At 43.3% G+C, this 25,106-nt stretch overlaps 2 protein-coding genes across 6 annotated transcripts in view; one reads left to right on the forward strand and one right to left on the reverse strand.

The window, feature by feature from the left end:
- The window catches only part of MACROH2A2 (macroH2A.2 histone), a 28,598-nt gene extending 11,091 nt beyond the window's left edge, over positions 1-17,507 (forward strand). For all 3 annotated transcript variants that reach the window (XM_075505371.1, XM_075505370.1, XM_075505372.1), the window contains exons 3-9: positions 4,178-4,284; positions 5,682-5,879; positions 7,501-7,611; positions 9,376-9,475; positions 10,457-10,546; positions 12,603-12,777; positions 16,376-17,507. In XM_075505371.1, the coding sequence (XP_075361486.1) occupies positions 4,178-4,284; positions 5,682-5,879; positions 7,501-7,611; positions 9,376-9,475; positions 10,457-10,546; positions 12,603-12,777; positions 16,376-16,541 (947 nt within the window). In that variant the 3' untranslated portion in view covers positions 16,542-17,507. The remainder of the gene's footprint in view (positions 1-4,177; positions 4,285-5,681; positions 5,880-7,500; positions 7,612-9,375; positions 9,476-10,456; positions 10,547-12,602; positions 12,778-16,375) is intronic.
- Positions 17,501-23,315, reverse strand: AIFM2 (AIF family member 2). Of its 3 annotated transcripts, XM_075505367.1 has the most exons (8): positions 23,141-23,315; positions 22,469-22,584; positions 20,902-21,021; positions 20,397-20,489; positions 19,970-20,078; positions 19,606-19,758; positions 18,850-19,050; positions 17,501-17,964 (listed from the first exon to the last, which is right to left on the reverse strand). In XM_075505367.1, exons 1-8 carry the CDS (start codon positions 23,313-23,315, stop codon positions 17,810-17,812), a joined length of 1,122 nt encoding a protein of 373 aa, XP_075361482.1. In that variant the 3' UTR covers positions 17,501-17,809. The 3 variants fall into 3 exon arrangements, with proteins under 3 accessions (XP_075361482.1, XP_075361483.1, XP_075361484.1); XM_075505368.1 differs by lacking the exon at positions 22,469-22,584 and having other exon boundaries at positions 20,902-20,987; XM_075505369.1 differs by lacking the exon at positions 18,850-19,050.
- Positions 23,316-25,106: the final 1,791 nt, after the last annotated feature.

Raw genomic sequence — 25,106 nt, forward strand, 5'->3', positions numbered from 1 at the left:
AAAGTGGATGAGGCTGGAAGGGTCAAACAGGACCAGAGCTGTCTGATTGCCTTCATCCAGGGCCTCGCATGGACCAGCAGTTCTCCTGGGAGTGATCAGCCATGCACGTGGTCTGTTGATGGCCTATATTTGTGTTGCCCTGAAGCACTGAGCCTCTTGACTAGCATCATCCAGATGGTGCATATACATCTTGAGCATCCTTATTCCCAGTTGCCACATGGTTCAGACTGCCTTTTGGCTTTGGTATGTGTTCTGTGTCATGAGCTACTAGATCCCCGTTTTCTCCCTTTGTATGCAAGACTGATTGTGGCTGCACCCTACAGCCATTACCAACGCCAAATCTGCACTTTGGCTTATCAACCCCATTGTTAAAATGCCAGCAATCACGGCAACGTATCCCAAGAAGAGGTACTTTTACCTTGATTGATTAGCTAATGTGAAGAAGATCTCATCAGTGTTCTAAGACTTTTTTTATAATCTCTCTATGCTGTTTTATATCTTAGGCTTGAAAATCATATTGCAAAACTACAGCTTAATTCCTATCCAGAAGGTTGTGTTTACTGGAACAATGTTGGGCTCCACTGGCTTCAGAGTTAAAACTCCATGAGAAATTGGCCTCGGTCCCTTTGGATTTACGGACTTTGCAACGGACGCATGCCAGACTATGCTCTGAGTGTGCACGGCGCTGACTACAGTCATCATCATCTAAATCAAACATCAACTGCATGTGTCCCCTAATGCACCTTCCCAAAATGTAGGCAAAGAATAAAAATGCCCGTTGCTTAGGAAGCAGAAGACATGTGAATAGTGTGCTGGTCAGAGGAACTCACAGAAGATGTCAATGGAAAGCCATCTTCTCAAAATTAGGGCAGAACACACCACCAGCAAATATCTCCTCCTTCAAAGGACATCAGCTAGCATACTCCTCTGTTTCACTCATCTGCCATCAAAAGACAAATCGAGCAGATACTTTTCCACTTGCAAACAGAGGACCAAGGACTCCATCATCTGATACGTCCTTTCAGAGCAAAGGTATTATTGTGTAGATTTGTACATGGTAGTGTAACAGCAACTGTCAAAACTTATTCTAAAGGGGAAGTGGAAAACAAGATAACCTGTCTGAAATCTTTCCCATTCTGCTATCAGTAGTTCTCATATATCTTCCTTATCAGTCCAGCTGAGCACTTCACAGGAGCGGGCTGAGCTCAGCTGAACAAATAGCTTTGGCCTGGCTATGATGCTTTCAGTTCCCAGACACAGACGCTCCAAATCTGTTGATCCATCAGCTAAAGAAACCTCTTTTTCCTGTATGTCACAGGACGAGAAGATGTAATCCCATTCAGGTTATAGCTCGGCTGCTGCTTGTGTTGGTTGGAAGACAGTTATGTTCTTCCCTGGTCCCGAGTGCTTACCAAACAGGAGAAAAGGCTCTATTAATAAGACTGGGTGTTGTGTAGAGTCAGTGGACCGATCTGAGCTTTACTCTGTTGACGTACGTTCGATGTCTGTCTGAGGCTAAGGTGAGCTGTGGAGTGCATAAATGAGCTTTTAGCCATCTGCGCTGAAGATGTCTGAATTTGAAGTTACGCTTCCAGTGTGGAGTCATCTTGTGTGGATTTTGAATCTTCAGGGAAGCAAGATTATTTCAGATTTCACTTTAATTCTTAATGTCTGCTGCTGAGAAGACGTAAAGTAAAACCAACTTGTGTCTGAGAATATCAAGATGCCCAATTTCAAGAGAGCTTGTTATAGTACAGGACTTCATTATAGGACCTATATTCTCAGACTAGTCTTCTTATTAGGTAACCTCAGCTGTCAAGATGTCTCTACTTGAAATGTAAAGCAGTTTCTTTGGGGATCTTTATGTTCTTATCAGCAGAGGATGTGATAATGGAAGCCTCCAGATTTCATGTGCGTTTTGCAAGTGCCATTTTGTATTAAGACTGAATCCTTGCCTCTAGCATTAGAAAAACATGCATATAGAGAATTGTTAGAAGGAGGTAAGGCAATTATTTACCTATGCAAATAATTGGCATCCTTTGATAAGTTATATGCATATTCCACAGTCTGCCATACATCATCTCTGCCTTGGATTCCTTTCTTCCCGTTGTCCTGTGGTAGAGAGCTGGCATTTGAGTGTTCTGCATTTTTTGCTCTTAACATTAGGCAGAGGACATTTGAGTGCACCATCAGAATGCTGCTGGCCAAAGGACCCAGAACCTGGGGGAGTGGGGTGAGCACACACAGGTAGCAGGATGTGCCTGTTGTTGGCACATCTGAAAGAACTTCAGTTACCACGCAGGTAAGTATGTGTTGCTTTTTTTTTTTCCCCCTGATACAATCTTCTTCTGCTATCAGCACCAATCTGCAAAACCCACTGGAGAAGTCCGAGTCTCTTTTCTTGCTTTATGCTGGTCTGTACAATGGATGGCAATCTGTTCCTGCTGTCTGCTGCTGCATTAGCTCCACTGGCAGAGGTCTGGGAGTTGGGTCTGAAACTTTCAGCCCTGCAGCCCGCACAGGGGTGAATATAGCGGGATTATGCAGGATCTCTTTTTAGCCTCCTTTAAGGGCCAAGTCCAACACTCCAAAGTTAGGAAATGCCAGAGCCGAGTTTGCTGCCCTAACTTTTAATGTAGGCCCAGTGTATATTTGTGGTGTGATACTATTTCTGATTGTCCGATTGCACACTGCTTTTTCCTCGTGGCAGTAGCCTGGTTACCGCAACCACGGTTCTAATATTTCCTAAAATATAAGTACTTGCCTTTGCAACTTTGGTAATGTTTCTTGAAAGTTTTGCATGAATAATTGTGAAAACATTCAACAGATACTGTCTGTTTCTTAAACAATTCACTGTGAATATGCACGTAATTCTAAACAATGGCTTTTGCCTCTCCAATGTTCAGTGAAGTATGTATGCTGTATAGTAGTGAAAACTGGATGACAAGTATGCACTTTTGTTATTCTCACAGAGTGAAATTGAAAGCTTGTATTTTTCCCATGAACTGAGAACTAAACTTCTTGTTGAAATCCTTTGGATTTTAGCCAGAGAGCATTATGTAGATTTCCACTAGATTTTTCATGAAAGTTCTTCTTTTTATAATAGTTACAGTTCTTTATTTAGTTGATAAAAAGGAGTAAGATAGCATTAATAGGACACTGATGGGCTATAACTTTCTTACCCCTGTTATTGACAGATGTCAATACAAAAACAAAAAACAGAAGGCAGGGACACTGGATACTTTTAAAATGAAACAAGGTGTGAATATGATTTTTATGATTACTTGGAGCAAAACATTCCCTTCTCCATCCTTCTCAGTGTTTCAGTAGGGTTCTTACATGAGAAATAACTTCTGAGTAGGGGCTAAATGGTGTAAGTTAATGAATTATACTGATTGCTACAGTTTATTTAAACTCAGGAAGATCTGTGTTTCCTCTATAACAGTTAGAAAAAGCTCAGTGACTTTATACTCACAGTATAAATGTTATTGCAAATTTAGAGAAACTACTTTTGAAGTGACATCCTGTTCCTGGAGATGTAGAAGGAACTTCCTACAAGTAGTTCATGCATTGAAGCTCTTATGTTGTCTCTGCTTGCCTCTAAGTCAAACTTTTCATAACCTGTTCTGAAATGAAGCTTCTCACAGATTTTCAATGCCCTTTAATGCAGAATTGCAGCATCACCTGGCTAGTTTGTTGGCTTTTAAAGTATTTCTTTAAATGCACCTCAGTCTTCGTCTTACTTGGTCCTGAGAATCCTTGCTGTTTTGTCAGAACTGTCTGTACTAGGTTTGGGGTTTTATTGCATGCCTTACTGTTTTATTGTTAGAGGGTTACTGCTAAATTTTGGACTGTTGATGTACATTTTTATAGGGTTTTTCTTGGTTTTTTTGAAAGAGAATTCTGACTTGGGACTTGTAAAAGAAGTTATGTGAACCCAGCTTAGCATATTTTCTGCTAGCTATCCTTTAGGGAATTAGGAAGGACAAATTATTTTACGTAAATTCACAAATACATTGAGTGTGCTTTGGTTTCTGCCTTTCTGTAGCAAAGACCATTTAAACTGGGAAACACCCCTGAAAAGGTAAATGGATATTAAGAAAGAATGTAAAATGTGTATATAGGGTGTACATAAGTTGCATTTTTGTTACTCATTTTTATCTCAATGTGTTTACAGCTGAAATTCTAGAATTAGCAGGAAATGCAGCACGAGACAACAAGAAAGGAAGAATTGCCCCCAGACACATCCTCCTGGCAGTTGCAAATGATGAGGAACTGAATCAGGTACCCCTTTACATTTCAGTGCGAGAGTTAAATGCTGTGGCATGAATGAAGCGGCTACCATGGAAGGTTAGAAACAGTTTAGCCTGACACACGGATGAGAACACAGTTATTGGAGCAGAAGGCAACAACATTGTGCCCACTTGAATAAAAGCAAACAAAAAAGAAGGTTCTGAGATACCTCATCTTAAATCCTCTGGATATAAGTTTTGCTTCTTTCATAGCCTGTGAGTCCTGTTGAAGTGGGTAAACTTGATGCTTAATTTTTTCCTCAGGGACATCCAATACTTAAAGAAAATGTGCCATATGGAAGACCTTTTCCCCAAAACTGTAGAAGTGTGTGTTTTCAATTATACTGTCTGTGAGGCCCATCTTGGGTAGGGATCTGGCTCATGCTCTGCTATTGCTGCTTCCAGGACTGCCTCCCCCTCTGTATGCCCAGGTCCCATTAGCACCGACTGTGGTTTGCAGTGCTCTGACTCTGAGGATCACTTGTGGGATCACTTCTGGTAAAATTCTTCAGTGAGAAGAGAGATTATGGCATGGGCTCTAAATTGCAGCATTCAGGAGTGCCGGAAAGGTTCAGTCAGCATCAGAGGATCTCTTCTTGGTTGGCCCCACATGGAGATGGATGACATCATTCACACTTTGAAAGATTCCTGCACTTAATTTAACTGCTTTACATAGTGAAAATGTGGTGCCCATGAAGTCATCTAGCTCTGTTTCCAGGCAAGGGGACAGAAAAGTCAAAATAGAGGCCCAGAGAGAGGGAAAAGCATGCTAACTCTACCAGCCCATTCCCTGCTCCATGGCGCTGGTCACTGGCTGTGAACTGGGAACTAAGTCTACTGTTGTCTGTCAGGAATTAGACAGATTTTGTCCTCCACCTAAGATCGCAGCCCATTCCTATTGTTCACCTCTGCAAAGCAGGTTCTTGGGGCTCATGCTTGCTTTCACTGAATCTGTTTCCCTGCCAAAGGGATCTACAACCAGTCCTTCTTTGAGCAGGGCTGTAGTGCAATCATTTTTTGAAGTAGCCTGCAGGCACTTATGATCTCCTCTTACCCTCACTAACTGCTTGTGAGTCACCAAGGACAAGTATGCAGACAGACCAGCACTGGAAGAGAGAAGAGTGATTGACCTGTACAGTAATGGAGTTCTCTGGGATGTGCTGGCTGACCTTGCTGTGACCTGCCAGGTTTCTTGTTATTGTGGATTTTCTCCCTCAGAGTTTTTGTTTGTTTTTTTTTTTTTTTTTTTTTCATGATAAAGGGATGAGGTGCCATGCTTCAGGAAGTGTGGACTCTACTTGCATATGTGTAGTATAGTCAGCAAAAATAGCATGAGTGCAGGCTGAGAGAATCTGTAATGTGCCCCTTTACACTGCTTTCTCCTTGCAGTTGCTAAAAGGCGTCACTATTGCAAGTGGAGGTGTCCTGCCCAGAATTCAGCCAGAGCTTCTAGCCAAGAAACGGGGTGCCAAAGGCAAATCTGAGACCATCCTTTCACCTACTCCTGAGAAGAAGGGAAGGAAATCCATGGTGAACAAAAAGAGTGGGAAGAAGGCAAAGTCTACCAAGGCCCGGACACCCAAGAAGGTAAGCATGAGGCAGATATGGGATTCCAGAGGTGTGGGAGAGGGAGTGGATCAAAACCAGCTAAGATTATTAGGAGGAATAAATTACCACTTCTGCATTGTTTGTAACAACTGGAAATGGGAGGTAGGAGTTGATAACAGACACACTAGGATTATTTTTTTCTCTAAACTTTAGAAATGAAAGCAAACACAGTATTTTTGTAATGAATTTGCATAACAAAAACCTTTAAAGCTTTGAGGGAAACTTTTCAGATTTCCATCTCACCCTTTGCAATACTTTCTTGATAACTGTGTAGAATCTCTTTACCTCCACACTAACTCTGTGGCAGTGGAGTCTACCTTTTAAAATAAAGGAAGGTGTATTTTAAAACATTTTCTACTTGAGAGATGTCACATCTTCAGCCTTGTACGGTTACTGGGTTGCTGTTAAAGATTTTTCATTGTCCAGAGAACTTGTCCTGACATGGTACATAAATATCATTTTGACAAGCTGTTTGTTTCATGTGTTCTTAGGTGTGCTGTTGTTAATGGTTTTTAAGAGTTGCGAGAAGAATAAAGGAATTGGAACTTGACCACTGCACCTTCCCTTACGGTTGCCCATCCTCTATCACCATCCAAAATGGTTTAATTTGGTAAAGCAGTAACCCAGATCAGTGCTCTTGGTTTGTCATTCCAGAGCATGCATCTTAAAACACTGCTAAATTTTTGATTGGGTAGGATTAAACAATATTAAGCTTTGACCTAAGCTTTTTAAACTTGTGTTAAGCACATCTTTCTGGAGGCCTCTAAGCTTTAATACATTTCCATAGCTGAGAATATGCAGAAACAACTTTTAAAAAGAAAACAGAGTTGCTTAATAGGATGCCTCTGTGTATTGATCTCGGCTACCACCTTACTTTGAATTGTGCCCATGCAGAGTTTGGGACTTGTTAGGAAGAGTTAGCTTCTTGACATACCTTAAAGCAAATAGTGAGAGATGTGAGAAGATGCTCTGGCAGCCCTGGTAGGAACAGGTTTGCTCCTCCTGGAGCTAGGCTGCGTGAAGGAGTGTGTCCCACAAATGGGATTTTGCATTCAAACTTCAGCTATTGATTATTTCATTTTGTCATTCTACTGCTGGTATGGAGGTATGATGGCTTGCTCCTGTCAATATGGATTCAGATTTATGATTTATTAGCTGAGACTTACGATTTTTTTCAGATCATAAAGTTGTTTTTTCCTTCAGATTGGAGCATTTGACTGGGTTACTAAGTTACTAAGTTTGACTTAGTATGAGCTCTGCTCTGTTAGCAGCAAAAATAAACTAGCATACACCCACCCATAAATACAACCTTAATTGTTAGTAAAACTACAGATGGATGTGGGTGCCCCAACTCTTAATGTGACTACAAACGTATGTAGTGCCTCAGATGAACCACTGATTTTTTTAGCATTACATAAACAGCAGAGACCTCTGTTGTTAGATAATCTTTGGGGATTAAAAGGCTATAAGTAATATATTGATCTGAGAAGATGAGATTTGTAGTAACTGATTAGATCTATCCATTACTGAATAATGGCAAATGTTGATTTTTTTTTTTTCTCCTTTGAGAGTTTTTGGTTTTTTTTCTCCCCCCAAACAGAACAAACAAAAGGACAATGAAAAAGAAGGAGCTTCGAATTCAGCATCTGAAGATGGACCTGGGGATGGTTTCACTATCTTGTCCTCCAAGAGCCTTGTGCCAGGACAAAAGGTAATACAAAGTTATAACAGATTGGGATCACAGCAATGGAGCCTAGCATAAACGGAAGGATGCTTTTGATCTAACACCAGTACAAAATCTTCTCTACATGCTCCCTTAGTGGTCCCAAATTTAAGGCCAAAGCTCACTCAAGTCATGGGCGTGGTAGAGGGTCTCAAAAAATATGTCTGCAGGTAAAAAATTTCCAAGAATAATGCTGGTCAGCCTCTCTTCTCTATAGAGAACCATACTGATTCATTTCTTGGCCTAAGCTGTTATTAGAGTTTTGTTCAGTTTGGACTTGGCTGTGTTGTGCCTGACATACTGCCAAACCAGGTTTAACCTTCTAGGCTATTTATTATTTATAAAAGAGTATTTCTGGGCCAGGTCCCAGGATCACCCAGAACTTCCACATGTTGGTTTGTGCCAGAAGCCTGGATGCTCCATGTGAAAGTGGGCTGTGGGGCGCCGGTCTCTCACTGTTCAAATTGAGGACCTCGCCAGAGCTGCAGGGCATGCCTGCTTCTCTATCGCAGCACAGACTGTGACACCTCACCTGGCCAGAATTACAAAACTGTCCCACCAAAATACCTGCATGTCCTCAGTGTCCAGCCAACTGTCTGTCCCTTTTTTTTTTTTTTTTTTTTTCCCCTGTACTCACCAAGAGGGAGAGATTTTGCCTTCCTTAATTTTTGGACCCTCTGAATGAAACTGGAGGTTTTCTTACAGATTTAACTATGGAGATATAGTCAAGATTTATTATTATTTCCAATAGTAAGGTCATCTGGAAAAAGTGTTCTTCCTGAAACTGCTTCTGTAAGCCCCCTGTACTGATGGTATACCCTGCTATATGAAGCAGCGCTTAAGAGTTCAGTATGCCTGATCCCATCTCTTGCTAAAGCAGTGGTCTAGAATGGGCCAGACACATACTAGATCCAAAAGATTGCTAAAAGCAGTAATCTGGTTAGGTAAATGAAACTTGGATCTCCTTTAGTAGGGTTCAGTCCTGTCCTAAGTTCCTCCAGAATCTGTGCAGCTTCTCACTTTCTTCTCTAAAATGGGCAGTGCTTATTGTTCTGGTTAAGACATAAATACTACAGTGTATCCTGGAAGAAATGGGGCGTGCTGGGCATGTGTTCAGCAACTCTAAAGTCTTTTTAATGGTTTTTAGGGTTTCTGTCCTCTGTTGTTGCTCAAAGTGATGAGGCTGTGAAATCTGGGGAGCAGCCTTTTTTGAGCACCTTAAGACATCAAGTTTTGGCCAGTTCCTGTATCCAGATGCATGGGTGGGTAAAGCATTCCTTATTTTATTTATGCCAGGAAGCCAAAGGGAAATTAATTACTTGGGTGGTGAAGCCTTTATAGATCAGGATAGTGTTCAGCCCTTCTTCTCAGTCCCTGCAGTAGTTTACTGGGGGCAGTGTTTTCTGCAGGAGAAAAGCTTTTTAATTTTAGTATTTTTCTCTTTAAACAAAAGCATTTCCAAAATCAGCCTTTTCTCTTCAAAGTGTGATGCTAGAACATGAATTTTCCAGCAGTAACTTCTTCTGGAGCAAGCTCCCAAACTGTGGGCATATCACACAACAATCTGAGTGGTGTACAAATGAATTCGTTAAAGGCTAAAAATCCGAATCACGCATACTGAACACAATAAAACTACTGATCTCTGAAAGACTAAATCCAGCCTTCTTTCATTTTAGTTTTTTGGTATGAAAATGATTTTGCACTAGGATTACTATTATATTTTTTTTCTACTCTCTTATTATTATTTTACAGCTTTCTCTGACACAGAGTGACATCAGCCATATTGGCTCCATGAAAGTAGAAGGTATTGTTCACCCTACAACTGCTGAAATAGACCTCAAGGAGGAAATAGGTGAGGCTCTGCTACACATAGAAAAAACAGATCTAGAGTTGGAACAGTAGCTGGTCTACTAGCTGCCTGCTGAGATCCCATCCTGTTTCATCTGAATCTTCCCCAGGCCATAAAATATCACTTACAACACTTCTGAAAATCAGGCTGGATCTGACTAGGTATAACAGGCTAATCACTAATTTATCTTTTTTTAATGATGGCTTACAACAATCCAAACACAGATAATTTGTTGAAGCATATGAGCAGCAAAAGTGTAAATAATAATTTTTGTGGTCTTTATTGGATTATTTTTACATTTGCCTCTGAAAATTCTGTGAAGAAAATTAGTAACTCTTTATTAGTTATATATATATATATAAAACTCTATATTAGTATATATTAGTAACTCTTCTAATTATGCTTTTTATTGTAGGATTTTACATACTTTAGAAATACTCATGTACAAAGCCTTATACTGCTCATGTGAAATAAGGAAATATTATTACTGCTGGTGTACAAATATGGAAATTGAAGCAAGAGGGAGGTAAAAAAGAGATATGCAGTCAGTGGCATAGAGAGGCACAGAATCCAGTAGCAGGCTTTTGGATCACTGTTTTATACAGTCAGTCATCAAGACCTTCACTGGCATCCCAGCTGTTTGTGTTTCAGAAAGTAGTAGGGTTTGTATGTTGAATTGATTTTGGATGCTGAAAATCTGAGTCCTGAAAATCTCACTCTTCGCTATTTTAGCCATAAGCCAGAGTAAGATAGCATTCTTAATTATATTAAAGTAATTTCCAGTAATAACATTCAGGGATTTTCAAAACCAATAAAAAGTAAACTTTATCTGTGGCTAGATAGAGTGGTAAACATAAACTTCAGCTGCTGCTGATAGAGGGAAAGACCATAATATGTGTACAATGTTCTTCTTTTAAATAACGTAGAGTTGTTATTTTACGCTGATACTTTGAAGCCAAGGCCTTTTGCTCTGTGTCCTTGCAGGCAAGGCATTGGAGAAGGCTGGAGGGAAAGAATTTTTAGAAACTGTGAAAGAGCTTCGCAAATCTCAAGGACCTTTGGAAGTTGCTGAAGGTAAAAAGGATACTACGCTCTCTTTTGGAAACAGCTCATTCCATATGTTCTTTTCTCTGGACATTCTAATCTGTTCTTGATTATATATGTGCCTTTGCTTATGTGATGTAAATGTCTGTTTCTTGTTTGAAGCTGTTGCTGATATGGACAGCCTGCTTAGGGAAAAAGAAAAAGGAAGAAGAATAGGATACCTGTGTGCTGTGCACATCCAGTCTTTGAGCTTCTAGGTGTCACCATAAGTTACAGCAGGCTGATTAATTTACCTAAGGCAATTTGTGTCTGTGAGAGTCCAAAAATTAAGGAAAACTTGTGCTGTCACCTTTGTGCCATCTTTCCTGTCCTATTTTTGGACTGCATTCCTTAGTGAGGATCAGAAACAGTTCTCAGTCTAACATAAGAGGTATAAGAACAGTGATAGTTTATAAATTATCCTGCTTTATGCATATTTGATGAACAGTATAATCCAAACAATTACCTTACTTGGAACACAAATAAAGATGTGATACCATCTTTAGAACTGATGTCCTTTTTGGAAGAGCAATTGCTGCTCTTCTTCCAGGCACTACAGCTACATTATAGAAATACAAATTACAGAAGAGCTCCCTTCAAGTGTTTAACACATCTGTAGCAGTGAATAGTTTGGGGTTTGAGATTATGAGATACTCCTTTGTCAATGAATTAAACTAATTCATAGGAGTTGAAGGTGGCTGGAGGGCAGATAGAGAGAAGTTACAATGTATCCTCCAGTGCCTTATTTGGCTTAGTATCTCAATACCCAAGAAACTAAATGCTTTAAATAGTCTAGTTTATAAAACTAGGCTATTCATTTAGGAAATTTTAAAATCTCAAATGACAGGGGAAATTTTGTACAAGATATTTTGCTTCACTTTTGCATTGAATCAAAAATATGTGCCATAACATCAATGTAAACTACTTTTCTCTGTTAACGTCACCACCTAACTAGAGAACAGTCTCCTTTTAAGCTATTAGGCCAGTCCCAGGAAAGAAGATAATCTTAGTTTAATAGATACGAAAATGTACGCTCTCAAGCATTGTGTTGTGTTGCTATGTTTGAAATTGCCCCTTCTACTGGTTTTGAGGCAAGCGATAATAAATGGTTGTTAATCACTGGAGGTCTACTGCAAACACTTGAGCTCCAGCCTAATGGGCTTGAATTCAAGTGCTGCTCACAGGATACCTGTGGTGTTTTCAGTCAATTTGCTCCCTATGGTTAAAGGCCTGATATTTCTCTTCTGGTTGAAATTTAAGTGGCACAGTGAAGCATTAGACAGAATTCCTCTGTGCTTGCAACAGAATTCCTCTGTGATGGTGGACAAGTGAATAAATCCAAGTTTTTCATCCCTGGGCATTAATTGCACAGCTAATTTAAGGGTGTTTAACCTGAGATTCCTGAGACCCAGATTTTCAGAAGTGCTAACAGTCACAATTGCAACAAAAGCAAACTGATGCCACGCTGTGGACTCTGCAGGTCCTGGAGAAATATTACACTTTCTGAAAAATTAATCTGAGATTCCTAATTGGACATAACTGGTGGGGGCTTTCAATAAACATATTTGATTTTCATGTCGTTGTCTGAAATTACCCAGCTGTGAAGCGGGTCTAAATATTACTCCCTAACACGTTGGAGCTGTAATGATGATGCAGGATATTTGTGCAAAGCATTCAGATAAGGCTGTGACAGCACTGCAGAAATGTCTATTGGGGGATTAATAATACTGTGTTCAGTGCAAGGTCTTGATACTTTGCATAAAAGAAATCCAGAGGCCATGCTGAATGAGAAAGCTTAAAAATATTATTGAACAACTGTGTGTTAACCAAATGAGCCCCGGGTTCTTTGGTCTCCAAAGAAATAATAATTGATCACAAAAGTAATGACGAGACAGGCTGATTATGATTGCAAGTGAGCCATTGTGGCATATTTTAATCCCTAATATATTTCTTTGGAGAGGTAATGTAGTTAAAGTACGTTGGATTGAGAGGTCATTGCAGGGTGGTTTCTATTGAAAACTAAATGTTATATTTTCGTTTGTGTTAGCTGCACTTACTCAGTCTAGCGGCCTAGCAGCAAAGTTTGTCATCCACTGTCACATCCCACAGTGGGGCTCAGACAAGTGTGAAGAGCAGCTTGAAGAGACTATAAAGAACTGCTTAACAGCCGCAGAAGACAAGAAGTTGAAGTCCGTGGCTTTCCCCCCGTTTCCCAGTGGCAGGTATGACACTTTCTGCATAGGAGGATTCTGTATCGGGTAGCAATGGTATAATTAGCTGTCAGAGAGCTGCTGCTGTGATAGGGAGGTACCTTCTGATCTGTGGCATGAAAGGGGCTGACCCTGCCCACAGAGAGGGCTGTGGCAGGTGCCTTCTGACACTGTGCTTCTCCAGATTAAAAGAGTTTGAAGGGCAGTGCTTGCATGGAATGACCAGAAGGCCTTTATATAGAGAAATTGGCTAACCCACAGGAGAGCTGAGTGGACTTGCTGTGTTTTCTATTGCTAAGGCAGTAATTTTCATTCTTCTACTATGGGCCTGCACCACCTCAGTTTTTATGTCCCTTCATTTTGCTGTGGTGAATCTTATTAAAACTACATTCATACTAATAAGATTATACCAGCATCATACTGAAGGCAAGTAACAGTGATGCAACCTGAGCTAGGTAAATGTGGGGTGTTCACTAAAGTCATCCTGAGAATATATATTAAACAGATTAGTCACACAAAATGTTTTCTTCCAAAAGAAAATCAATGTTTCTCAAATATAGTTCTGCTTTAAAAAGGGAACTATGAAACCAACTCTGAAACTACACATTTCTTTCTCAATAACTAGTAAATAAAATGTGCTTGACTAAGAAATCCAAAGTATTTATCTTTTTGGGTTTTGTTGTGTTTTGTTTCGTGGGTTGTTTTTTTTTTTTAAAACCAACAGTTCATTAATCTTGCTTGGTCTCTGATCACAAGAAACCTTACACAAGCCCTGCTAAGTGCAGAAGTTGTTCTTTCATGTTGGAGTTCACAGTCTTATGTTTAATTTGAAATGTAACTACTGATTTTGTTAGTAATGCCCAAAGAGTAGAGTACATAGTACAGTCCGGTTTTGTTGGCCCAGTAGTGAATAAAATGAAAGTAAAACTCTGTTTTGATCAGTGAAATCACCACACATCACTGAATACACAGGAGTTGAAAATTCTATTTTTACAGAGGCACTTTTCAAGACAAAATAATATTGTTATGGATCAGGACAAAAGAATAAATGAGGGGCAGTGCAATTTTTAATGATTTTTCTTCTTTTACACACAGATCTTTCTGTTTATAGTGTTCAGTCAAAGCAAAATCTGATAAATGGTTTTACCACTCTTTAATAATGAAGTTCAGCTTTCAAAAACGAACTGCAGCTTTTAATGCCAATAGAAATAGTCTCTATAGACCTCATGTCTCCTATGAGCGTCATCTAAGAATAATCCTGTCTTGGAGCATTAGTCTTAGTGCAGACCCTTCTGCTGCTTAGTTCCATTTCACACTCTGTTGCTCTTACAATTACTCCTGCTAACAGAAAATAAAGTCTTACCAGGTGCTGCTGGTTTACACTTTATTTATCAAAGGACCTCAAAGTTGTCTGAAAAGAGGCAGAGTTTTTCAGATGAGACTTAATGGTTTTGCTGTCATTTTATTCCACCTACATGTCTGCACAAGAAATGCTGGGTTTGTTGGGTAGATGAGGAATTATGCTGTACGGGTTCTGTGAATTTTCTTCTTTCCTCTGTCCCATCTTAGGGACTGTTTACAGTAACTGATATAATGTAGCAATAGATGGGATATCTCAGTTGTGCCAGGGCTTTTCACCTCTATGATCTTGTCATTAAAAAGTAGAGAAATGCAGTTTAGATTAAATTACTTGTGCTGTGAAGCAGATATAAATTAACTGAAAAACATTTTCAAGAAGTCCTTCTCGATAGCTTGCTGCCAGAAAGGCGTATTAGCAGGGTTGCTGCAGATGCTGTCCAGGGACTAAAAGTAGGAAAATCTGTTTGCTAGTAATCATTTGGATTACAGTGAATATAGATACAGCAGTTGTTGGTGACTAGTTTCCAAGCTGTTTTTTGGATGTTTTTTAATATAAATATGATAAGTAGACGGAAATCACTAACATGAAATTGAATAAGGAGAAGTGAGTAGTACTAACTTTAGAAGGGGAAATAAAAACAAATGCACATCACAGTGCTATCGGGGGCAGGGGGGGGGGAGAAAAAAACCACTGCAAAGGCAGCTCTGGATGCTATTAAAAGAAATACTGTAATTTTTCAAGTGTAAGGATTGTTAGGCAGTGGGATGGCTTATCTGTGTATTCTGATGTAGCCCCATCGCTGAAGATCTTTAAGTATAGGTTAGAGAAGCAGAAAAGTTATATGTAATCCTGCCTCAGAGGAAGGACATGGGCTAGGTTGTGCTGGCCAATTTTTTTGGCATGAATCTAACTTCCTCTGGAGCATTATCATGCAGTAGAATCTAAATAGGAGGCATTAAACTCAAGAGCAGCCAGCAGAGTTATGCCCAAAGACCCATCTGAAATCTCAGCTGGGTCTTAACTCACCTTCAAACAATTCAGTATGTCCCAGTAAAGTCTCATCCAAACTCTCCAAGGTATGTGGCTTCCTACATGCTCATGTAGGAAGCACTGTGTCGACACTCTTCAGTGTTGTGCAAAATCAGCAGAACTATTAAAAGCATTGTCAGGCAGCGGAGAAATTTTAGCAGGGAATGCATGAGAACGTCCTTCCCTCCAGATGTCAGTGTCAGACACACTTATGTATCGCTTCAGGAGGGGATGCTTTCTAGGTCAAGGAATCTGTTTAGTGTTAGACAAATAGAACAACGTGGAGACCTTCCTAAGCATGAGCATACTGCAAGGCAGAGTATTTCACTAAATAGGCATCAAGTTCAAACTGTAGAACAGTTCTTTGAAATTATGTCCAGTATTATAGCAGTTGTATTTTTATATAAACACAGATGCAAAGCAGCTGACCTTAATAGTAACTGTGGTCTTTGTGATGTGCTCTCAGCCGGTTCCCTTGTAGCGCAGACATGAGGGTGAAGGAACTGTGTTGCAGCTAAATGGTTTTCTGACTTGAAAAAGGAGTATGAGAATGATTAAGATGGAAAAAATGCTGCTACCAAGAAACTTGAATCTCAAGGATGTGGGCCAGGTGCCCCAAGAGATGTCAACACAGTTGAAAAGTCCACTTACTGTAAAGACTGGTACCTTTTAGCTTTTCAGATTGTAGGTTAGAGAATATTACCATAAAAATGAATGAATGAATGTGTCTTGGCCTTAATTTGGCTTAGGGTTGTAACTTCAGTTATTTTCACTGAAGTCTCAAGTGAAGTATTTTTAATGACAGAGTGAGGAAGTCAGCTAAGTAGTTGATAGGTTTTTTTTAGGGGTTGGTTTTTTTCAGTTTTCAACTAAAAAAATAATCATCCATTGAACTTTTTAACCTGCCTAGCATGGCATGGAAAAGTTTAATTCTAAGGGAGAGCATTAAAAAACTTTGTGTGGTTATAAAAAGTGGAAGCAAATGAAAGCAGCAACTATGCCAGCAAGGATAATTGCTAATACAGCAGCAGATGAATATTGCTATCAAAACCTTGGGGTTTGCTTCTGGGATATACACCTTGCAAAACTGCAACTGGCACTATCTGAAGAGCAGCCTGTAGTTGGTACAGCTATGGCTTGTTCCTTTCAGCATCATGTGTGCATAATGCTTGCACAGGTGGCTGACACTCACTTGTTCTGTTTTCTTCCCCTACCACATAGAAACTGCTTCCCAAAACAGACGGCAGCCCAGGTGACTCTAAGAGCTATTTCCACCCATTTTGACGGCACCAGCTCTTCCTCCTTGAAGAACATTTACTTTCTGCTCTTCGACAGTGAAAGTATTGGCATCTATGTGCAAGAAATGGCCAAGCTAGACACTAAGTAGCAATGGCAGCCAAATGAAACTTTATTTTTCAACAAACTTGAGTAGCATTAAAAGCATTAGAGGTGGGTTTTATTTTTTCAATGTGATGAGGAGGGGGAGCGGTAGTAGTGTGATGTGTTGTGACTTGAAGAGCTGTGACTAGAGATGAGAGGGGTTTAGTCCGATTTCTTCATGCTATCAGCATCCCCTAGCCATTTATATCACCTTAAGCAATTGAGTTACCATCTCTTTTCAGGAGTTTGTTTAGTGTCCCTTGTTACTTTAGTTTAGAAGTTTTTAAAGAGTAACCTCATTTTAGATTTGTAGTGATAAATTTTTCACACACACACACACTTTAAAGAAAGCTCTTAAAAATGTTCTGCTCCCTTTTTCCCCTCCCTTGAGGGTAGATGGTAAACTTCTGCCTCCAGCCCACAGAGAGGGGAAAAGGATTTTAGAAGTGATGCATGAGGAGCTTCTGTTTTGCTTTTAACTCACAATAATCTCTGTAATTCCTGAGAATATTTCATGGTGATTTTGTTTGTTTTATAAGAAAAAAAGAAAAATGTGTCAAGTGTGGTTATTGTTATAAACCCTATTTTTGCTCTGGGAATTTCTCACCTTAAAAAAAAAAAAAAAAAAAAAAAAGAAAAAAGCAGCAGCATCTGTAATTAAGTGCTTGCTCTATCACACTTAGCACACAACTAACCAGCTCTTCTGGCTGAAGTATAGTGCTATAAGTGACATAATTAAAGCTGCTGTGGAGATGTTGACACAAAGCTGCATTATATTCTGTTGAGTTCCAGGATTGCCATAGCCTCTTCAAGGGTGTAGGCAGGCTTTCCCCAGGCAGTGCTGTGAGCCATTCTTCCTGCATGCTGCAGAGCAGATTCCAGATTTGGAAGAGCCAGGTACTTTTTAGAAGAGCAAGAGTAGAGAAAGCCAGGGAAAAACCACGTAACAAACAAATCGCAGAGATTTTGAAAACCACAGTGTTTATTGTTACAAATCAAGGTAAACAAAGCTTCTTGCTCAGAGCTATCTTCTCAACAAGGAAGTAAAAGAAACATTCCTTCCCTGGTTTTTATCATGAGAACTTCTGTGCAATTAATTTGGAAAGTGCCTCTTTCCCCTTTGCAGCTGGGCAGGGCACACCTTTAATGCAGCACACTGACATCTGGCTTTAGGAGGTGCTGCAGGAAACAGTATCAGTCAGTCCAAGCAATAAAAGTGCACCCTCACCCTCTTCCAGTTGCTGTATTCCTTGCTGGTTTGTTACTGATACCCTCTTAAGAGGGCATTGTCTGTCCCATTGTCTTCCAGCTCTTGGAGACAAACAGGTCCCGGCTTTTAGCAATGGTCACCAAGAGACGTCCCACGTAGTAACCGTTCACCTGGCCTACGCCATCATTCCTGCCCATTGAAAGCAGGAATGTTAGTGACCCTGGAAAGAAGATGTAGAGGTTTAAGTTAAGCAGTTTCAAAGCTAAGTATCAAACTCTACAACATGTAGGTGTTGCACTTCCTCCAAACCCTCCCTTCCCACCCCACCCCCCATACCCACATGTACTGCTAAGCACAGGACCCATGTGCTGCATGACAAGGAAAGAAGCAGGCCTAAGGAGAACTACTCGCAACTCTCTCCTTTCTACCATCTGCTCTACCTCTTTCAGTAATGGGACTGCTGAAGAATTGGGCTGTCTGTATGCATGGTGTAGAATGATTCTCTCCTCCCAAGAGGGAGTCCAAGAGGTAGACAACAAAATTTAAGTAGAAAGAAATGTAAATAGACAGGGCAGCCTTTAAAAACCAAACTGCTGTCCAGATATCCTCCATCCATGTGGAACAGCTTTCAACATAGTTACGGTAAGTATTTACATCAGTTGCTTATTAATGAGACCCACCACCTAGCTAGATTTTTGAGACTAGATTGTTCAGTTCGTGTTTGTTGTATAGTTTAAGGGGAGAAAGGAGGAGAAAGTAAAGTCATCTCCTTGTTCCTAGGATTCAATTGGACAGTAAGCAATTTAAAGAAAAGGAACCAAGTTTGATGAATAGCAGACACCCACCAGTAGATTTATCAGGAAGACATTAGTGAAGAAAGGACACATTATGTCCGTAGACTGACACAGGTAATTAACATCTACAGTGTCTTTGGCAAGAACTAAGATGAAGCCTGATTTATAAGCTTATATAGTCAACCCCAATTGTGAGTTCCTTCATCTCTAATCAGTGTTCCATGCAAGTTCTGATCTGTACGTGTTAAACAGCTGTTCCCTGCAGAAAAGCAGCCCAACAGCTAAGACCAGGTGCTAGGAGATTACCTTACCTGGTTCGTAGGTTTTAAGAGGCTTATGTGTCAGGCTGTTGATGATATTTGTCACCACGATGTTGGCATGGAGCCCAGCATGGTAGGCCATCTTTGGTTCTTTCAGATCTGCGCAATCCCCAATGGCATAGATGTTCTCATAGCCTTCCAACTGGAGGTGCTTGTTAACTTTCAAAGCACTGTTACTTGCCATTTTGTCCCCTGTTTTGCCAAACAGAACATTAAGAGCTAGCATACACAGCCTGAGAATGAGACTGTGTAATGGTCATACTGGTCCATACTTGTAGTGCTGTAAATGAAATGGGGCTGTAAGAGGACTCAGACTGAAGATGTACCACCAAATAACTAATCAGCTGAATGCCCCGTGACACTGATAGTTCTGCAAGAAAGCTGAATGTGCTGAGCCTATTTTTGCTCAGAACTCAGCAAGCTCATATCTAGGATGAAATCCTGGCCTTGACAGCAGGAGTTACCAATCAACTTCTAGGTGTCAGCTGCCTCATACTGAACTAGGACAGTAAGGTTCCTTGGAGGTATTAGCAGAAGGAGCTGGAGAAGACTGTTGGCCACTTGATCTATGGTCTGTAAGTTTCTGAAGGTCACATTTCATAGTTAAGTATTTACTGTGATGTTAGAGCATTTGCTGTATCATGGAATAACCACTGCAGGTTGTATAAGGTTGATTCCTAACCTCACAGTACTCAAGACATTGAAGAACTGTGTTGCTTCTCCCCACCCAGTGTTTTTTTCACTTACCAAATGCAGCAGCATATGCTGAAGAGTTAATCTTTATCCCCGTGCACAGGACCACCATGTCAGCAACGACCTCGGTGCCCTTCTCTGTCCTTACTACTGTGTCCTTCTGGAACTGGTTTGGCGTGAGGTTTTCCACGTTGCTGACCCTTTCACCTGTTGCAACAGAGAGCCCTGGGTCACGAACCTTTACTAGGCTGCCGTTTCCAGCTAGCCCAGCTCTATCTAGAGAAACAGGAATTCAAGGTAGCCATGCTTAGTCAAAAAAGTCAGAAAGAGGACGTCAGAAGGAGATGCTTTGGCTAAAGGAAGAGCAGCTTATAGAGCTTCAGAGTCTAGATCTTCAGAGGCATTGTTTAGTACGTACTTAATAAGAGGTGCACTCCTTTTCTGAGGAGAATCTCTTTCAACTCCTGACGGACGCTATCTAGCAGCTCCGCATCAGCTAGTGCAGTTTTTGAGTGAATGAGGGTGACCTGTTGGGGACAAAACAGCAAACAGGGGACACAAGAACAGGACAGGACTCACTGCATGCTGGGTAGGAGCAGCTATAGCTAGCTTCCTTCCACCCCGCTTAATGCCCAAGGAGAGTGAGCCAGTGAAAGGCATCTAGTGCCAATAATCACTGGTGACAGGCTATAGGGTGCCCTCAAAAGAGGAGGCAGTAGGGGCGAAGGCTGCCATTGCATGGAAACTCCTGATTTGCAGTGATCTCAGATACCTCCAGCAGGACCATCACAAAAGAACCATCTCAGAAACAAGGATGAAGTTAATTGTAACTAACATGCTACTACCTCTTTGGCTGGGTACTCTGTTTTGATCTCTGCAGCCATCTCGACTCCAGCAGCACCACCTCCCACTACCAGGATGCGCTCAGATTTCTCAATCTTGAAGTAAAGAGGAAATTCATGTTACAAGAGAACTGTTAAGTGCAGGAAGTCAGATACCTTCAGCCACTCCATGAACAGACCTTTCTGAGATACAGCACTGGCCCAATAGCAATAAACTACCTAGTTCATTAACAGGAAACAAAAAACAAGAATGCCACGCACTCTTCCCGTGTACACTGTAACACTGTTCAGCATTTCAGGTTTCTCCTTGTGCGAACAGCTGATCTTCCCTGGGGCACGCAGAACGCTAGACAAGCTAGCACATGCTCCTTGTCCTGGCCTGTCCCTGCAGGTATCATGGTCTCTTGTTCGTAGACGCAGATGGCTCCAGATACTGATAGTGGTGTCTGGGACAGGGAAGCTGAACAAAAGCAGGCAACACTTCCTAGGAAATAAGTTGATTCCTCACCTCTTTAACCATGTCTTCATAGGTCTGGATGGCACTTTCCATGTCAATGGCTTTGTTGAACTTCCCAGGGAATGGCCCATCACTGCCTGTTGCAAGAATGAGATGGGAGTAGTGAAGCTCCTGGGAGGGCAGAAGGTGGAATAGGGTGTTAGACCTCTTAAAAACAGAGTTTTTGTTTTTAGAAGACAGTTTTTGCCTCCTCGGTACTATTCACTCATTCCCTCTCCTCCAGCCCTCGCTGATAACTAGGAAAGTACTTGCCACTGTCCGAAAGTGACTTTAGGAAGAGACTTGGTCCAGGTGACACCAAGTAACTGCCTTCCTCAGTGTCTGAGAGAAGTGCCATTCTTCAGGTGAGCTGAGAGCTTTGAAGAAAGTACCATAACTTTACAGGAAATAACCTGGTATTTATGCCAGACACTGCAGCTACCATCACAGCTGGCTCCAGAGACTAACTTCTCTCCTTCACCCTCTTCTGAACAGAGATGAGATGCTCTGGCTGAAAAGAGTTATCAGAGCTGCTGCCCTTGTTTCTTCCTGCAGTTAGGTAAGGATCTGAGCTCCAGGGTTAATTGTTGAGCTCTAAATCCAGCTCTAAGAATAAAAGCTCATCTGAGCACTAGATGTGGTGCAGTATTTACTGCACACCCACATCCCAGCACAGCTCTAGGCCACTTAGCTTGGCTAGAAGGTGCCATTCAGCACAAGCAGGGAAAGGTGGTCTCCGTTGCCAAGCTCTTCAGGATGATTAAATGCTACAGTCTTTCCCCACATTGCCTCTTGGGTTTAGAGGAGATGGCTGGGGCCCTGCTTCTCTCTGGGACAGCCCTCCGTAGAATTGGGTCATTGGTTTCATTCCTCTCCACCTCCTAGCGTTACAGGGCCAGTATTAAGCATGAGCATTTGTATATCTGCCCACAGGTGGCAGAAACCTGGAGGAAAGCAATCGGTGACTTCCCAGAGGGCTTGGGCTGTGGCTTGTTTGGGGTCAGGCATTTCAGCCAAGCTGAGGGTTACATCAGAACAGGAACCCTGTTGTGCGTGTGAACTCTGGGCCCGAGGGGTACCGGATAGGTCAGGGTTCGTGTGCTCAAGCTGATCTGCACTGTAGGAGATATGAGGGTGTTTGCCACAGCTGAACAGCATTCCCAGCTCTCATCCAACTCGAGGGCAAAGGTCCAGTCTGTTTTTCCCAGAACCTGATTGTGTCCTGCCCGCACACACCCCCTCCTCTGGCAGATGAGTTACACTCCTCTTCCTGCTCAGAGGCACATTTTCTGTAGGTGCCCTGTGGTTCTGCTCATCTCGCTCCTTCCCTCCAAGAGAACTCCAGGCATGGACAGCAGTCTGGAACCTAAATTCCAAGTCACTTCTCCAACCAGACATCACCAGTCAAAGCCAACATAGCCCACATTTGGAGTACTGCATTCTCGCAGCCACATATCTGAAGAAAAACCCTAAGGAGGAGAGATTCACAACACCCCCTTGCTGAAGGCTGGCTCTCCACATTAGCAGGTGATCCCGTAAAGCAGCCAAGTTACTTATTGCAAGTTATCGCATCACCCACCTCACCATCACTGAGCAAGACTTGTTGCCTCCCAGGGTCTATGCCAACAACCTTGCCTTGTCGGAAGCTGTCCCCAAAGGTGACAGAGTAGGAGATGAAAGTCTTCTTGGCAAATCCTGTGGTAAGAGGAGACAACAGGGAAGAGATCTCCCTCCGTGGAGGCTAACAAACCCCTCTTCTTCTCTTCTCCCCTCATGCCACCCTCGCTCAGACAAAAGCATTGTATGCACCTGGGACCACAGGCTGGGCCTCTGCTTTGCGTTATCTCTGCCCAGCAATGAGCTTCAGGGCCTTTGCCTCAGATCTGGTGACACTCCTCCGAGGCCAGGCGACACCCTCGGCTAGATTGCTTTGTCTCTGCTCCCCATTACAGAAATACTTGAAATAAATAAAAAAGGACCATCCCAGTAGTTTTTGCTCAGTTTTCCCGGCGGACGTGCAATTAGCTCAGCACAGATGGCCTGCGGGTCCTCCCAGAGCCAAGTATTTGTTTTCCAGACGGAAAACATCAAGTCTTTCACCATCACGGGGGCAGAGGAGGCACTTTCAGTACCCCCTTCCTTGTTACTCCCCGAGTGCCTCCGAGCTGCTGCGGTCACTGGTGGGGGTAAGAGAGCTGACCCGCCGGGACCCACGCAGGGGGAAGGCCGTGGAAATCAGCTGAGCCCTTACCGCTCTCCACGGCGGCGCGCAGGGCGGCGACGTTGTGATGGAAAGCGTCTTTCACGTCCACCAGCACGAAGGGGATAGCCCAGGACTTCAGCAGGCTGGCGGCCGCGGTGCCTCCGAAGCCGCCCCCGACCACCACCACCCGCACGGACTCGTCCACCGACACGCGGGATCCCATCGTGCGGCGCTGCCCCGCCCGCTCCCTGACTCAGCGCTGCGCCCGGGAGGGCGGGCGGAGCCCGGCCCGGCCCAGCGGGGAGCCGAGAGCAGGGGCTGGCCCGACGGGGGCACGTCCTCCCCCCCGCCTCCGACTCGCTCTCCGCCTCTCCCCGCGGCGGCCGGAGTGCCGGTAAGCTGTCGCAGCCGTAAAGCTGCAGGGAGGAGCTGGGTTTGTGGAGGTCTGAGCCCAGCCTGCAGACCGCGGCGCTCCCCGGCAGGGCGGGCGGCAGGGCGATGCTTCCTGCCAGGTGCGGCCTCTGCCCAGGTGAGCACCAGCGTCCCAAGTACAGAATATTTCCCCGTCACCGTCCTTACGTCCCCCCACGTACATCCTCCACGTAAGAAGGGGACCGTAAGGATCTCACGAGCGGAGGGCTGTGTTTTAAGGGCGATGGGCAAACACCCGGAGGCCAGCGGAACTGCCCCGGCTGAGCCTGCCAGCTCCGGGACGGCAGCTGCAGCCTGGCACTGCGTAAGGATGCTGTGCGAGACGAGAGGCTCTGCTAATGCTGAGGATGTGCGGTCAGCCCTGCCAAACCCCAGCATTAAAAAGTCATGAGCTCATCTTTAAAAAAAAACTAACAAAAAAGGAGACAGTTTCGTTTTGGTTTGTTTAGGAAAGTTCACGAACATCGGGCTTTGTCTCTCGACCTTGGCTTGTCCTTTGTCAGCTGTGAATGCTGGTTAAACGCATGTTGGTTCAATGCCCCCTTTTGGGGAGCAGTCGGGGGCTGGCAGCAGAGGGGTGCCCTGCTCCTGCCCTTGCTGGGGGAGTTCACGTTTTGCAGCCCTCAGTGTCTGTGGCTTGGGGGGGGTCATCGGGAAACCCACAAAGTGGCCGAGACTACAGGCTGGGTGAACAACGCAGCCAGAGGATGGCCCACTCCCTTCACCAAGCAAAACGGCTCCCTTGGCGAGAGAAACGAAGACTTATCTGCTCCGAGTGGCAGCGGGAAAAGGAGCCCAGAGAGAGCGCTGTGTGAGAGGGACGGAAGGGAGACGAGCCCAGCATCACCATGGTGGGGACAGCGGGATGTAAAGAGGAGCAGGGAAGGGCTGAGAAGGTAGCGAAGGCCCCTGGAGAAGGCGAGCAGAGAGCAGAGAAGGAGGTTAACAGTACAAAGGACATCTAGATCGTGTTCTTCCGCATTACGGAAATTACCCCGAAGACTTTAGGCTCCTGTGGCATTCCAGATAAATATAGCTGCCGGCCATGTGGATAAATATAGCTGCTGCGCACACTGCGGCGTTGTGAGCTGGCAGAGCTGCCCCCGCGCTCCCCTTCCCATGCTGGTCTGAAGGCTGCCTCTGCTCCTCATTCCTCCTTCAGCGAACGCCAGCTGGTGCTGAAGCCCCTTCCCAGCAGGGTCCCGAGCAAAACTCCCCCCAGCCTCATGGGTGGGAGACGGACGAAGGAATTCACATCTTTTTTCCAGGAAAAGCAGGGCCCGGACTCAGGGTTGCCACCAGAGGGTGCAGCCGGCTCGGCCGTGGGGACATGGGACACGGGTGTCCAAGTCCAACGTGCAGCGCCAGCCACCCTCCCCTCCGTCGCAGGAAGGGCACGGGGAGTGGGGAAGGGTGACAAAGGGGTCGAAAGCATCGGGGGTGTTTCTGCTCTACACAGGGGGCTCTTCAGCCTGGAAGAGAGCTGAGAGAGGAGGGATGGAGCAGCCGACAATAAAGCCGGGAGCAGAGGAAGATCCTTGGTAGGAAAGCCCATGGCCTCAGCCGAAATAAGCCAGGGGCA

This window comes from Mycteria americana, chromosome 6, assembly GCF_035582795.1.
Source record: "Mycteria americana isolate JAX WOST 10 ecotype Jacksonville Zoo and Gardens chromosome 6, USCA_MyAme_1.0, whole genome shotgun sequence".
Classification (NCBI taxonomy): Eukaryota; Metazoa; Chordata; class Aves; order Ciconiiformes; family Ciconiidae; genus Mycteria; species Mycteria americana.